General features: G+C 36.6%; 2 protein-coding genes across 6 annotated transcripts in view; one reads left to right on the forward strand and one right to left on the reverse strand.

Moving 5' to 3' along the window:
• LOC113200355 (uncharacterized) overlaps positions 1–17,168 on the forward strand; it is a 230,240-nt gene that overhangs the window by 37,789 nt on the left and 175,283 nt on the right. For all 5 annotated transcript variants that reach the window (XR_013342571.1, XR_013342569.1, XM_077793908.1 and 2 more), the window contains exon 2: positions 11,474–11,516. Coding sequence is in view for 3 of the 5 variants with exons in the window: in XM_077793908.1 (XP_077650034.1) it covers positions 11,474–11,516 (43 nt within the window). In the remaining 2 variants the exon portion in view is untranslated. The remainder of the gene's footprint in view (positions 1–11,473; positions 11,517–17,168) is intronic.
• Positions 1–17,168, reverse strand: part of Pola1 (DNA polymerase alpha 1, catalytic subunit) — a 291,393-nt gene that overhangs the window by 30,528 nt on the left and 243,697 nt on the right. The gene's annotated exons all lie outside the window — the stretch shown is intronic.

The raw sequence follows: 17,168 nt of genomic DNA on the forward strand, positions 1-17,168 counted from the left end.
ACAGAGAAGGAAAAGGTGTAATAAAATATACAAAGAATTGTGTGAGCAGGTATCTATAGACCCAGAGGACCAGAGGAAGGTTCCATGGAAGGAGCCACATTTGGGCTGAGGGAGGGACCATGAATGAGTAGAGGTGAACAGGTGAGTCTGAAGAAAAAACCACAAGTTTAACATAGGCAGGAAAACATACTGACCCTCCATTTATCAAGCTTGCCTTGTTATCGTATGTCAACATTTTCAAATAACAGGTACCCTTTTAGTTTATTGTACATAAATCTAGCATATACTGATTCTGTACATAGAGCACAAGGATTCCAAAGTGTTTGGTATCTAGTCAGACTGGTCAATGTGGGTACATATGCTCCATTGAAAGTTTTATTTTTGGTAATAGAAATTAAACCTAGGGATGTTTTACCACTGAGCTAAATCTCCAGCTCCTTTTAAAATTTTTATTTTGAGACAGGGTCTTGCTAAGTTGCTAAGGCTGGCCTTAAGCTTGCAATCCTCCTGCCTCAGCCTCCTGAGTCAATGGGACTACACATGTGCATCAATACACCAGCTTCATGGGGAATTTTAAGACAGTGAATCCTTCCTTCTCTATCACAACCTAATATAAGGGGAATCACAAGGCTAACTAGGTTCATTCCATTACTGAAATCTACTCACTGATGTCCTTATTGATGATTGTTTTGAGGATATGTGTAGATAGCATATCAGTGTAGGATTTAGAAGAAGGAAAGTATATTACTCTTTATGGGAATTTCACTGGGACTCTGTAAGTGCAATGTCTGAAACAGCAACAAGGCCTCATACTGTCAGCATCAAAAGTTAATTGAGATGAAATGAAATAAAAAGGGTCCTACTGTGTTTAGCAGAATAAGTACTTGGCTAAGGATGGCTATAAATTTTCTTTCTCTCTCTCTCTCTTTGAGAAAAAAAAAGGTTTATTGCTTTGCTAGCAAAGGAGAAACACAGGGGACTCCTGTCCCAGAGGCTGTGATTCTGCTATATTAACCGTCAATGGGATTATGAGATTTGAATCATATTCTTTCCCCCTGGAATCTGTGAGGAATTACTCAGAATTAGTCTATGTGAATGTGATTAGCATAAAGCACCTTTCAAAATGCAAGTATTTATTAATACTGTTCATAAATTGAAGACACAGATTCCATAATACCACATTGTGAAAAGTCCTTAGGATTTATTTGGTGTCAACAACCTAATTTGAAAACTTCTTGTGTGCCTACTATATGCAAAGCAGTAAGCTACAGTAAGATATATAAATGCCAGGATGACATTTTTATAATTAAAGAATTCTAGGATGTGTAAAATAATGCCAAAATTCAGGTAGAGAATTACTCTAGTTTCTTTAAAAATTTATTTGAAATTTATTAACTGCTGCCCTTGAACTTGTGATCCTCCTACCCTGGCCTGCCGAGTTGCTGGAATTATAGGTGTGTGCCACCACATCTGACTTTAATAGCTACAATTGACTTTGTGAATTTTCTGGGATGTTAAATTATTTACATAGTGTCAACTTATTAACATGTATGAATTGGCATATAACTATTTCTATTTTGGTGGTGAAATTAATTATGACACCTGACATTTGACCCTGAGAGGTTTTCAACTTCTGCATTAGATCATAATGCAGAAGAAACTTTTAATCAGCACATAGGGAGTATCCTAACAGTAGCACAATTCCCCAAAATATCAAGTTTTTCAGTTTATGAAGGCTGTGGTAATTTGAAAATGACTTCTACATTGCCAAAACATGTTGTAAAGCAGTTGTAGTTTGGGGGAATATTCAGTATAACTTAGTTTTAGGTAAAGATGGTGACATAGTACATCATCTTCCTTTTATTTTTAGGGAACTTTTAGAAAGGTTCTACAGATTATTTATGATTACAAATAATAGTTCCATATATTACATACTTACCGTTATATATCAAATAAGTTACAACTATTTCAACTATGTAATACAGTATTTATTTATTTACATACTAACACTATGAAAGGCATTATTGAAGTATTACCAAATTATTTCTGATTCTGCAACAACTCTGAGGAATGGTGAAATATAATTTTTATACCCATTTTTAAGGTTGGAAAACCCACGTCACAGCCATCTATTGAAGGGTTAAGTGAGACGCTACAATAGGAACCCAGGTTTTCTGGCTCCCAAGCCTATGGGCTCTCTACCAACTATAACTCTTGAACCAAAATGACATTTGACAAAATAAGACATGGAGTCTTTTAAGAGGATCACTTATAACCCTGTGTGGCTGGTCAGAACCATGACTGGGACAAGGGGCTCTGTTCACGTAACCATGAATTGGAATCCAACATGCCAGTTTTCGATATATTAATCTCGACAATGTTTTGTTGAAGATCATTGAAGTTCACATTTCTTTTTTTTATTTTTATGGTGGGGATTGAACATAGGGGCACTCAACCACTGAGCCACATCTGCAGCCCTATTTTGTATTTTATTTAGAGACAGGGTCTCACTGAGTTGCTTAGCACCTCACTTTTGCTGAGGCTGGCTTTGAATTCGTGATCCTCCTGCCTCAGCCTCCCAAGCTGCTGGGATTATAGGAGTGCACTACTGTGTCCAGCTCCCACAGGGAGTTTTATATGCTAAGAGAACATTCTACCACTGATCTTCAACCCTGGCTCTCAAGATTCATTTTTATCACGATAATCTTCTGAACTGAATGCCTTTCACTGGAGACATTTCATTAAAACGTGTTACTAAGCCTTTCTATATGCATGTTGTGGGGTCAGTTTTTAATACAAAATGATTATTTTAAATATACACAGGGGCTGGGGTTGTGACTCAGTGGTAGAGCACTTGCCTAGCATGTGTGAAGCACTGGGTTCAATTCTCAGCAATAAATAAATAAAATAAAGGTATTGTGTCCATCTATAACTAAAAATATTAAAACATTTAAATATACACAGATCCTACAAGACCTTAATGAAACACAAATTCAAAGAACTGGATGTCTGGAAGTTATTATTATTATATTATTTAACAGGATAGGTTGGCCTTATGTCATTGAAGAAAGAGAGGAACAAGTAAGCTGAAATTGTTCTTATAGAGTAGTGAGATTTCCTGGGGTTACCATTATATATATTCAAAATTAAAACTATTAATAACCTAGAAGGAAACATAATCTTACAGACTTTTAAAATAATTATACCCATCTCACAAGCCATATGAAAAGTTTTGAATAGATAACCAACCTGCATTAGTAATAGGTGCAAAGGCTCAGCATTAATGAATTGTCTTATTCATTTACAGCATATTATAGAAGGAGACACAATAGTGAAAGGCTCAAGAAATATGACTCTGTATCTCACACCACTGGCTAGAGGGTCTGGATGTGCCACTTATCAGATAAGTTGCCCAACCTCTCCTAGCCTCAGTTTCCTCTTCTCTAATAACCATCATAGCACTGATCTCATAGTTCTCCCTTTTTAAGGTTAAATGAAATGAATGAAAAGTATTTACTGTGATGCCTAACATATAGTAAACACTCAATAAAATATCAGCTATAGTTATTAGCTATTAATTCCTTACCTACTTATAATAAAGATTTAAGCTGTTCTGTAATCAAAAGAAATTTGCACAAGTTAATATGATATCTGTTTAATGGTATTCATAATCATAATCATTATTGTGCTATACTGTAATTAGGCACAAATGGTAAACTATTGGTATAATTGATAGTAATTAGTACAGTGTTTTTTTTTTTTTTTAGATTTTCCCTTCTTTGTTCTTATCTAACATGTGATCAATATCATTACCAACTCTTTCCCCTCAATTACTGGTCTTGTGATTTTGATCACACCACCTATCCCCTTTAATATTTCCTTTTCCTCTCTGTGAAATGGTAATAAGATCCATTTCATTGTTAAAGTTAAACATAGTAAAATATAGTAAAGTATGAAAAGTAAATATAATATATATAAAGATGTAGTAAAACATAAAGATAACATACACAGACACATAGCAGAGTGCCTGACACATAACTGATCAATAAATGACAGCTGTCAGTGGTAACAGCATTATAGTTTGTCATGACAAACAATACAATGCTCTTCCCTGATGGAACCTCATGGCCATATTCTCAAAAACTTTTAAATCTAGTAATAAGCTTTGAGAGGCATGAAGGTGGGTAAGACTGTAGATAGACAGAACAACAGTTTCCAGCTGCCAGTGGAATTGAACTATATGATGCCTGGGTCTTACCCCAGAGTCAGAATTAACTGGCCTGGGCATTTGGAATTTTTTAATGTGCTGGGTACTGGAGGAAGAGAATCTTTGCTGGAGGGTCAGTTATATACAGGTAGGATCCAGGGATAGTCAGGAAGAGCCTTAGTGAATCCTGCTTCTCTTGGGAGGAGAGGAAATGGAAAGAAGGTCTGTTTTCACTTCTACCAGATCCCTGAAGAAGAAAGAAGCCAAGTGTGCTTTCGGGGTTGGTCTTAAGGACAGTTTTGCGTCTGTCTGATTTTAGGAACAAGAGGAAAGTATCGCTGCTGCAAATAAAACCCATCACCTACTTGCTAATGTCTGACATTTCTTCGACATAAAACAAAGCAAGTTAAGTGATAATACATATTATCACTTGGAAAGAATAATATAATTGTATCACAAGTGAAATCTTTTCATTTGTTGAATTGTGCAAATAGAAAGTATCCTCTTAGAGGCTGGGAGGAGGCAGATAGCAGGAAGGCTAGGGAACACTAAGGGATGCCTCTCGAACAGAAGAAACTAAACTGAGCAAAACCAAAGACCAGTGCCTCCAAGTTTGTAGTCTTGCCTTGGGAAGAAAGAAAGGAGTCATGCAGGAATGCATATTTATGGAAGCCCTAGATGCAAGAAACTGCTAGCCAAAAACATCCAGCAAGCACATCTCCTCTGAGCACATGATGACATTATGTCACAGGTCTCAGAACACACAAAATGTTAAGGTCTCCTGAGGGAGAAAAAGCAACATGCTGGCAGGTCTCAAACTCTGTTTCAACATCAGAGCCAAAGTAAAGACAGTATTTGAAAATAAATTTAGTTCTGCCTCAGTTGTGGAAATTGCAGCATTGCATATGTTATCAAGTTGTGCCAGTTATGATACAACCTAGCAACTTTTCCCCTTGGAAAATAGATATGTTCTCTAAGTTTGTCAGCCATACTAGACACATATTGATGCACAAATAAAACATATTTCGAGACTCAAAATACTGTTAGGATACAGCTGTTCAATTTTCTTTAATATTCAGAACTCATTTTGGGGGGCATTTAATCCAATATCATCCCTGTTTAAATTTTTGTTTTTGCCATTTTATCCAACATTCTCCTGTTTGTTATCCCTTCAAAGAAAGATTATCTTATAAGCATCAATCTTTCAGAACAGTTTCTTATCTAACCTGCCACAATCAACACACTGGGGTTTCCTTTCCCAGTGGATTTACCAGTTCTAGGTGCAGTCTGCGTATGCAAGGCCACTTTGGTCTGTCTCCTCAGAACATCCATTTATACATCTGATCAACTAATAAGTGGTGCACAGCCCAGAAGATAATATTCAACAGCACTATGTAGCTGTCCTTTATGCTTTTACAGGTTTGTGTAAAACTTACTAAGCATGAGCACAAACTTTTTTGTAGTGCTGGGGGTGGAACCCACAGTCATGTGTGTGCTAGGCAAGCGATCTACCACTGAACTACACCTCTAGCCCTTACAAGTACAGAACTGATACAGGAAACTTTATGGTGTGTTCACCTCTACTTTGACTTATTTACAGTGTATTAACTGTTCAACAACTATTGAAATACTTGAAAGGTGTTAAAGAGATGTTAGATAGTCATCAGATGAGGGGTTGAAAGTTGGCAATTTATCACTTGAATCTAGCTGGATACTTTGCATGGTAGTATTTAAAAAGTTTTTTATTTTTATTTTTTTTGAGGTGCTGGTAATGGAATTCAGGGCATCATGCATGATAGGCACTCTACCACTGAGTTACACTCCCAGTCCTGGTTTAAAAGTTTTTGAGACTGAATGCCTTTAGGAAAGGCATGGTATACTATGCTAACCTTAAACTTTACCTCAAAGGCTGGACACAATGGCACACACCTGTAATCCCAGCAGCTCAGGAGGTAGAGGCAGGAGGATCATGAGTTCAAAGCCAGCCTCAGCAATTTAGTGAGATGCTAAGCAACTCCATGAGACCCTGTCTGTAATAAAATATAAAATAAGGCTAGGGATGTGGCTCAGTGGTCAAGTGCCCCTGAGTTCAATCCCGGTACCAAACTTTACCTCAAAGGACTTCCAAAGATTTTTAATTCAGGGAGTTTGTTTTTTAGCAAGATAATTCTGCTAAATAGAAATTCTGATAATTCAAAGGTAGTATGGATGCTTAGACATTGTATGGTTCAGTAGAAATATAATGTGAGCCATGTCATTTTTAGATTTTTTTATTGTTGGTGGTGGTGTTGAGGATTGAATGGGGCACTTTACCACTGAGCTACATATATCCCCAGCACTTTTTATTTTGAGACAGGGTCTTGCTAAGTTGCTGAGCCTGGCCTTGAACTTGTGACCCATGACAAAGAATTAGCCTGTCCTAATTGTCAATAATGCCAAAGCTTAGTAAACCTGCACTATTTGGAATTCAAGTCACTTCTTATCACCAGAACCCAGGCCTACTTCTAAATGTTCTCTTGCTTCTCATTCTAATATAAAGGGGCAGCCAGAACCTCTAAAAACAGATCAGATCACGCTACATCTCTTCTTTGCTTAGAATATTCAATGGCTTCCCAGTCCACTTAGCTTCTCCACTGCCATTTCCTATAGGTAACAACTCTCCTGAATTTGTGTGTCCCATCTATGTGCTTATTACATTTTTACTATATACTTTTAACATAAATAATATATAGATACTGCTTTCATGTTGTTTATAACATTTATATAGATCATCTCATAGGTAGTATTTTTCTATCCACAGTTGCTTACCTCGAGTATTATTATAAACATACCAATATACTCACCTATACAAATCTCTTATGGCTTGGTACCCAGGGGTCTATTTCTAGGGCATATGCGTAGAACTGAAATTGCTGAGTTCTATGTTTGCACACCTTCAATTTTATTAGATATTGCCACATTTCTTTTTTGGGGCACCCAGGATTGAACCAAGTGGTGCTCAACCATTGAGCCACACCCCCAGTCCATTTTATTTTTTAAGTTTTGAGACAGGGTCTCACTAAGTTGCTTAGAAACTTACTAAGTTGCTTAGAAACTTGCTAAGTTGCTAAGGCTGACTTTGAACTTTCGATTCTCCTGCCTGGCCTCCCGAACAGCTGGGATTACAGGTGTGTGCCACTGTACCTGGCTAGATATTGACAGATTTCTTACACCAAATTACTCCAATCAACAAATGTGAGAGAATTGTCATGTTCTTACCCAGTATTTCCCAGTATTTATTAAACAAAACAAAAATTTGAACCAGCAATTAACACTGGATAATTTCACAGGACCATCCATATTTCTTATTCTGTTTGATATAAAATCAGAGCATTTGGCAAAACAGAGCCCATGTTTTCTGTATGAAAAAAAAGCACTGACTCTTCATGTGATCCTGACAATTCCTATTTTTCTTATACCTGGTCTGTTTCATCAGCTTTCTTGCCCAGTGCTTAAAGGGATTTGACTTGGTGATCTCTGAATTAGGTCATGCCACACTATTAAAATGTTGAACCATTTTAAGCAACAGCCTTCAGTGTGGCATGTAGGTGTCCCTGAGTCCTAAAGTCTGGTAGCTGGCAATACTCACAGGCAGTTTGGTTCTTTCTGATCATCCCTCCAGAATATGATCTATTCTTCACCAGCTCACTTCTTTATCCATAATCCCTCAGTACTATTAATTTTAGCTCATGGCTACTATGTGCTTATTCCACATTTTCTGGTCTTTTATATACATTTCCAGGCAACCAGAACTCTGGACTCCAGAGTCATATGTGGCTGCTTCTGCTGCCTGAGGCACTTTTCCACATGACTCACTGCTGTTTCATGGTAGTATGCTTACTATACCACTTAGAGGGCTCAGACTGATCACGTTTACACTTATTTTCTATCTCTCACAGTGGCTAAGTACATAACAGCTGTTCAATAAATATGTGTAAGTTAGTTCAGGAGACTGGGGGCTTAAATTTTTATCTATTAACCAATTAACTCCCAAGTTTCAATTCTGCTGATATTTCAATGAAATTGATACAGGTGCATTAAAATAGGTTTGAAATCATAATCTAGAGATTATAAAATTTATCATCATTAATAGTATTTATGAACATTATCACTGTTACTTTTCTCAAAAGAATAGAACTCTAAAAACTTAAGTATTTATTTCAAAATTTCCCTAAGTGGTATATTTATTGCTCAATTTAAGTTTTTTGGGTGTTCCATAAATGGGATGATGAAACATAATGGGTTAATCAAAGGCAAAAGAGAAAGAGCAATCGTCAAAATTCTATTCTGGCATTTCCCAAACTATATACAAAACCACACAAATATGGAGAGAACTGATATAAAATAAAGCTTTCTCTATTGCAGGACATCTTTAATCTTAAATATGCTAATACACATTGAAAACAACAAAGCAAAGAGAATATGGCATTTTCTAAACTTCTTAAGTCAGGGAACTTTGTTCCCCCCAGGAGTACAAGTGGCATTACTATCATACAGAACATAGACCCAGAATACTGCTCTTTTAAAATGATTCTTAAAAAGTTACAAAAAGTAATTCTTCCAATAGATTCAGTAGAATATTTCTTTTATTTTTTATTTTTTGCCACTCAGGAATTTCAACAACAAAGCTTTCAAAACTGGATTTAGGTATTTCTTGTTTTTGAAAGCTGAAAAATAACAAATTGGTTAATTGGAGCTACCAAAAACAAATCAACACATCTCCAAACAAATCCTAAACTGCAAACAGCAGATCAAAATGAAAAAAGTGTCCACCATCAAACCTAAAATAAAAGGCAACTCTGCAACTGAGTTCTGAAAGTAGGTGAGTTCTCATAAAGTCCACAGGAGCTTGTATCCTTGAGTACGGTGGTAACTTTCACATGTGATGGAGTTATGAACAACGAGGGCTGCCTAATGCAACCTGCATTCCTGAGTCATGGACAGAGTTAAAGACATTTCATATCATAAAAACTGTGCAGGGGACAAATGGTTGCATCAGATTGTCCACCCTCAATGGTACTAATGATTAAACACAGGGTTTTGGACTTTCTAGGCAAGTGTTCTAATACTCAGCTATATCCCAAAACCTTTTAAGATATATATATATATATTTTATTTTGACACTGGGGTCTCCCTAAATTGCCCAGGCTGGCTTTTAACCTGCAATACTTCTGCCTCAATCTCCTCAGTAGCTGGGATTACAGGCGTGCACCACCATGCCTGGACTGATTGTCCTCTTCTTGAGGGCAGAGGCTGTCTTAATCCTGCTGTGGATCTTTGGGGGCTATTCTATGTGCCTGTCACACAGAAGACACAGAGGAAATGAAGTCAGAACTCACTGCTACAGAAAAGAAAAAAATAGAGCAAGCTCACAAATGTCCTCATTCTTAGAAAACTGGAAAAGTCCTTTTATAGCCTTTTTGGGACTAGGGCTCAAGTAGCTATAAGCAAGTGCTGTTAGCTGTGCTGGTAATACTCTTACAACCTTCACCTGGGCCAGCCTGCCCTCTTAAGAAGAATAGCTCATTTAACCCCTGTGCTACAGGGGCTCAGTACCGGCACTTTCTCGATTTAAGAATGACAGCTATTCCGTGATTTACTGTGGTCTACTGACCAATGAAGAGTAAGACAGTATCACCAAATGTGACAGGCTGAACTTCTTACAGATTTGACTTTTGATGCTCACCATATTTACTACTAGTACAAATCAGGCTGAGGAACACCTACCACAAATCAGATATCTAACACTAACAAATTATGCACCCATTACAGATGACCTTTGGAGTTGCTCAAGGTACAGTCACAATCATGCATTAAAAAAATGCCGCCTTTTACTGTAATGTGTGAATGTATGAAATTAAATGAGGCTTGCAATGTAATCAGTGTGGTTGGCTGCTTTAATATATTCCATTTCAATTTCAAATCACCACAAGCCAAGAGTGACGAGTCTAATTTGATCAGTTGTTCACAAAAACACAGAAAAGCAAATGTGGAGCTGGAAACACAGCCAGATTTTTAAAGGAATTAATATCTTCTACTACTACTAAAAGTCCTTAATGTATTTAAAAAATAGTAATTAAAAATAAGATCAAACACAATTCCTTCCCCACTAAAAAAAAATCAATTCTCACACTCAAAAGTTCAAGAGACAACATTTAAGTGAAAAGTATATTTAATGTTTTTAAAAGCCAGTGACTTATTTCAAATGTACCAGAAGAAAGCACAAACCAAAAGGTCTCACAGGGCACTAAGAACCACTGTGAAAGGTTCTCTATTGATTATTAGTATATAACAATAATTTGTTTAGGATCACAATTATTGAATTCCATTCATAGTACACATTGGGGCAACACAATTTACAAATTAAGTCACTGCCAGACTCTGTCTTTAGGTTTCCAGCAGCTGCTTACCACAATATGCAAAAAACAATATACTGAAGTACTGGAGATGTAGCTGAATCCTTGTCACCTTTTAAAGTTGAGGTGTTCTTCAGAATCTTCCTGAATAGTACACAACTTTAAGGCTTTAGCATGTTCTACTAGGCCTCTGTGCATCATTTCTAGAAAAACATGGGGTGCTTCCATGGGTTGGATATTTGGTGGAGGGGAAACTTTCAAAAGGCTGCCACACTGAAAATACAATCTGGTTTAGTGTCATTCACCAGATAGTAACGAGAGAAAGAGAAAGAGATTGACACAGACAGACGGGGGAAGGATGAATGAATGAGAATATTTTGGTGCTTGGAATTGAACTCAGGGCCTTGTGCCTTCTAGGCAAGTGCTCTAATACTAAGATTCAGCACCAGCCCCCACAGTGATCTTTTATAAATCCTACCTCAGACCATGCCACCTTCCTAGCTATAAGCCTTGAAGAGCTTCCCACTGCACTAAGCATATATTCCCACTTCTTACCAAGCCATTCTTCAGAGATCTAGCCCTAGACTCCAGGTCTATAATTCTGCCTCTTGCCACCTTTCCCTGCAGCTGTCCTTGGGCCATACCCGCCTCCTGGTTGTGGCAAGATGCTCCAGCTCAGCCTCTTTCCCCTTGGTGTAGTATACACTGCCTCCAGAATTTTTCTCTGGCTGCTTTATAGTCCTTCAATTCTCAGTCCAAATACCACCTTCTTAAAACTGTCCTATTCACTTGCATCAAACATCCCATTTTATTGTCTCAGTAGGAGTTGGTACTCTCTGAAATAATCTTCTGCCTCTCTTTTCTTCTGTAGAATGCACCAGGAGAACAGATACCTTCTCTACACCTGATGCATGGTAGGCAATCAATATTTGTTAAACAAAACTTAACCAGATGTTTAGGGGTTTCTTTTTAAATAGCTAGAAGTATACCACAGAGAAAAGGCAGTGGGGCTTAAGTCTATGGAGTCTTCTGTCCCAAGTTTCAATTATGGGTCTAAATTAGATTGTTTATCATCCAAGAAAATAACTTCAGTTTCTCTGTTTCCCATCTGTACAATGCAGAGAGCAGCATCTATATAGCAAATTATTGTAAAGATTAGCATTACCACATCTAAAGGGTTGAATGGTTCAATCCCCAAAAGGGAATTAAATTTTTATTTGTTTTACCAACTACTGACAAATCTTGAACTTAAAAACTTAAAAAAATATGGATGAGTTTGAATAAATCAAAACTCACAATATCATTCTAAAAATTAGCAGACTACAAATACAAATGGACAGAAATAAAAATGATAGGATTTCAGGAGTTTTAAACCAAGTGATGGTTGAGTGATTACTTTTAATCATAAAATGTAACATATTCCATTTCTTTTTTGAGACAAAGATTCAAAGACAATAAACTATTCAAAACTTCAGGGATTTATTGATTTACATTCAGTTGAACAAAGGTGAATATAACAAAGGGTACTTATTAGTTAATTTTATTCTCCAGAGACACTTTAGCCAAATCATGTCATAACAAAGACATCACATAGCATGGCTTCTATCTGTGTTGAACAAAAAAGTAGCTGTTTTTCCTTCTGCTTTTTTTTCATCTGAAAAGTAAGGAACTGTGGTGGCTTATTTATTGGGTAGTAAATGTATTCAGTGACACTACCCTTTTAGGATAATGAAAATCCCGAAACAGGTCAAACACTTGAAGTGGTAAGTACTGATTGCATCATGGAGGTACTATGCAACCAGGCTTCTTTGTGCAACTAATTCTGAAGCTAAATAGATTTGGGGAATTAGATGAGAAGAGAAGGGCACTAGAAAAAAACGTTATTAACTGAGAAATACAAAAGAGGGTAGCAAAGAGAAGGTTGCTGGAAAAAAATTACAATAGAAAAAAACAAGGGAAAATAGCAAAAGTAAGACAAAGCAATTTATATAAGTTGGGCTGGTTTGAACCTATATTACAATGTACCATGTGAAGTTGCCATGTTCTTTTCCCACATATAAATTTTTATTGGTGCATTATAGTTGCAGTTGCCATGTTTTATAGATCAAAAACGGTCAAATGCCAGTAATTTTATCTGGTTCAAACCAACACATCTACCAGAACATTTAAGACTCCTTGTCACTAAATAAATGATATTTCCTAACTCACACTCGAGTTTTGAATGGTAAGTGTAAACTCTGAAAGGGAATTTTACACAGTAGTGTCTGAAATGGTAACTATAAGGTGCCAGGCTCCACTGTAGGCAATATATTCTTCTATTTTTATAGACTCAAACTCCCAAATTTCTTTAGAAGGCTCTTAAGATTTCAGGAGACATGCTCAGTTTCAAGAGTAAGACTGGTACAAATTTCTAAGGCAGGAGTTTAAAAGTGCTTAAATATTTCAAAGCCTGCAATAAAGGAAAGACTTAAGAAGACACAATGGAAGAGAAAAAAGACATGAATCTATCCATAATACCTAATATTTCAAGATGTTCAAGAAGATCATTATGGAGACACAGAAAAATATTTCTTTAAGTGACAGAAAGTGTAGATATTGAGGCACCATAAACCAGTCATTGCAATAACAATATACAAGAAAATGAAAAGAAAAAATTTCAGGTAAACACTCCAGTATTTAAAAATAAATGGTGCAACTGGATAGCTGACATGATAATTTGAATTACACCATGTGGTATTCTAAAAAGGTGTGCTGCAGAGTTGCCTGTGCTAGAAGATGATTGGTTAAGCTTGTTCCAATACTACTTATGATAAAAAAATATATATATCCTGGTCTGCATTTATGGGGGACAGAGAGGTGTTTAAAGAAAGTGATCAAACTGTTACCAAGTAAGAGTTTAAATCTTCTCCTAACTACTAGGAATTCTTTCTGTTAATTAATCAAATTCAAGATAAGGTAGTGAAGAAGGGGGTAGCCATAGTGCAGAGAGAAATGGGGTGGGGGTGGCGGATCCTGTTTTGGTAAAGATGAAGGGATTAATTAAGCACAGGGCAAAGCAGGAGTTCACATTTGCATCTCAATGCTGTGTCCCTTGATATAGGCTGATCAAACAGAGCCCACTGACAGACCATCACCAATTTTGAGATGAATCTCCTCCTTCATATTTTAACATCTCTGAATCAGGATGTATCTTAAGTCAAACCATTTTAGATTAACAAATTTTTTTGTAGTTATAGATGGACAGAATGCCTTTGTTTATTTTTATGTGGTGCTAAGGATTGAACACAGTGCTTCACACAGGCTAGGCAAGTGCTCTGCTACTGAGCTATAGCCTCAGCCCCACCATTTCAGATTTAATGATAAATACCAACTGACATAGAGGTTAGCTAATAGCCACCATTCTTTTTAAAGATATTTATTTATTTTAGTTTTAGGTGGACACAGTACCTTCACTTTATTTTTATGTGGTATGAGGATTGAACCCAGTGCCTCACGCATGCTAGGCGAGCACGCTACCACTGAGCCACAAGCACAGCCCACTAATAGTCCTACCTTTCTAAAAGTCAATCTCAATACCATTCAAACAGCTAGTCATCTGAGAATAAGTTTCCTACATGATTCCAAAACAGCCACTAATATCCTAGACCACAGAAAAGATGAGGGAAGGAGACTATCATTACACATTTTAGATGTCCAGATAGAACTCAAATTATATTCTTTATCTGAACTAGAAATTTCAGCAGATTCTGTATACAAGAATCTTAGCACTGAGACCCCCTACTTTGTTAGAAAGAATGTTATTGTATGCAATGGAAGCCTTTATGGAGGGAAACCTATGTAGAGAGATATTCAACATATCTTGAAATTCTGGTGGAACAAATGCCTGCCACATGAGTAAGATACTGGAAGACCTTACAGAAACCTTTTGATGAAGCTTATTAAAAGGGTCTCTGGGGCTAGGGTTGTAGCTCAGTGGTAGAGCACTTATCTAGCACATGTGAGGCATTGGGTTCAATCCTCAGCACCACATAAACAAAATAAAGGTATTGTGTCCATCTACACAACTTAAAAAAAAAAAAAAGATCTCTGTATTTAACAGACTCATGAGATTAAGGAGGAAAAAAACTCTTTGAGTTTCATGCTGACTAATAAGGAAGCCACTAGGCATGTGTGATTTTTCCATTTAAATTACTTAAAACTATGGGCTGGGGATGTGGCTCAAGCGTGCTTGTCTGACATGCGCACGGCGCTGGGCTCGATCCTCAGCACCACATACAAATAAAGATGTGGTGTCCACCGAAAACTAAAAAAAAGAAATAAATATTAAAAAATTACTTAAAACTAAATACAACTGAAACTTCAGTTCTTCAGCAGCACTAGCCACATTCAAGAGATCAATAGCTGTGTATGGACAGCACAGATAAAGAGCTTTTGATCACTGGCAGAAAATTTGGACAGTCTGAAGATGAGCCATACCTCAAAGCCAATATTTAGCAGTTGTAAATTTGGACAAATTAGCAAATTTGAGCAAGTTAATGACCCTCACCAATACTTGGTTTTCTCATTGGTGAAATGAGTATGTAACTGTTATCCTACTCCCTGAGATATTGTGAAAAATCAGAGAATGGAGGACATGTTGGTGCTTTGAAAACTACATGATAGAGAGGGTTACCTACTATGTTTTATCTTTTTACATTATTCAGACTTTAAAGTCCAAGATCATATAATTATTTAGTAGTATCTTTAAATGATTTGTACATTTTTTTTTTGCATTTTTTATATCTTTTACTTTTTAAATCCCCAAGTTTTATGTCTTCTTATTCTTTCCTTTTTCCTTTTTGGTTAAAAAATGGGGTGGGGCAAACATGCAGATATTTTTAGCAAATAAAAACCTACAGTAGCCACACAGGCAACAGAAATGAATGAAGTGGGATGTGGTGAGGCTATGGCAAACTGGATAATCCATGTTCTATCTAAACTGCTTAGGTGCTACTTACCTTCACCAATTGTAGCTATTCAGAATGTTGACCTAATCTAGTCAGATGCTGGTTTCTTACAAGAAAGGTAGAAATGTGGCTTTTTTTTTTGGTACTAGGAATTGAACCCAGGAGCACTATACCACCAAGCTACATTCCCAGCCTTTTCATTATTTATTTATTTATTTATTTAATTTTGTGCCAGAGATTGAATTCAGGGGCATTTAACCACTGAGCCACATCCCCAGCTGTTTTTGAATTTTATTTAGAGACAGGATTTCACTGAGTTGTTTAGGGCCTCACTAAGTTACTGAGGCTGGCCTTGAACTTGTGATCCTCCTGTGTCAGCCTCCTGAATGGCTAGGATTACAGGTATGCACCACTGTACCCAGCAAAATGTGCCTTTCTGTTGAAAATCTTCATGTTAAAAATATGCACAACTGACTAAAAATTTTAAGTATTCTTTAGGCAAACTAAATAATTTAGAATGACATATGGTGTGAGTCTGGTTTTTAAGACCTTATGGCAGCTATCCTTCCTTCTCCAGGGCCCCATGTCTTACAACATTCTTACAAATACAAGCACACAATTTACTCCTCATTGGACCTGTTTGTGAAATAGAAATGAAATTCACAATGTTAATTACTAAAAAGGCAGGGGGGTGGGGGGAGGCAGGCATGGTGGTGCATGCCTGTAATCCTAGCAGCTAGGGAGGCTGAGGCAGGAGGATCAAGAGTTCAAAGCCAGCCTCAGCAATTTAGCATGGCCCTAAGCAACTCAGTAAGATTCTGTCTCTAAATAAAATACAAAAAAGGACTGGGAATATGACTCAGTGGTTCAGTACCCCTGAGTTTAATCCCCAGTACCAAAAGGGAGGGGAAAGAAAAATTTTATTATTTTTGCATAATTTTATACCCAAGTTCTACTGTAATTACAGAGAAATAAAATTTTCATTGTTACTTCACTGGAAACTTACTGGAAACCTGGGAGAGAACAAGTATTTTTACATAAAAGCCAAAAGTCTCTACTGATGAATGAGCTAAGAGATTAAAACACACACACACACACACACACACACACACACACACACACACATAACCACACAAACAAATTAGGAAAACCTATCAGAAGACAAAGCAAATCTTTTAATTTTCCCAGTAATTTAAATGTTGTATATTCAAAAACTCATTGAAATTTAAAAGGCTGCTGTACTATATATGGAAGTGTACAAAATTTTTTATTCCAAGTATACTTACTTATATTTTTATCATATGCGCACCCCAAAGAACCAGCAGTTGCAGCCTTTTTATTCAGTTGACAATTCAAATATTATTTCTAATACAAATATATGGTTTATCATGCTTATTTATCACTAACTTTGTACACTTCATAATCGCATTACAACCCCACTGTGTACTGAATACCACTTACAGTTCAAAGTACTCAAGATAAGCACTGTTACTTTCAAGAGAAGATTGGCAGTAATTAAAGGTCTCATTTAGTAGTTGTTGGTAACCACATTTTTTTTTTGAGGAGGAAAAAAAACAATAGAAAGTAGTATAGATCTATTTAATTTGGTAATTATATTTT

This window comes from Urocitellus parryii, chromosome X, assembly GCF_045843805.1.
Source record: "Urocitellus parryii isolate mUroPar1 chromosome X, mUroPar1.hap1, whole genome shotgun sequence".
Classification (NCBI taxonomy): Eukaryota; Metazoa; Chordata; class Mammalia; order Rodentia; family Sciuridae; genus Urocitellus; species Urocitellus parryii.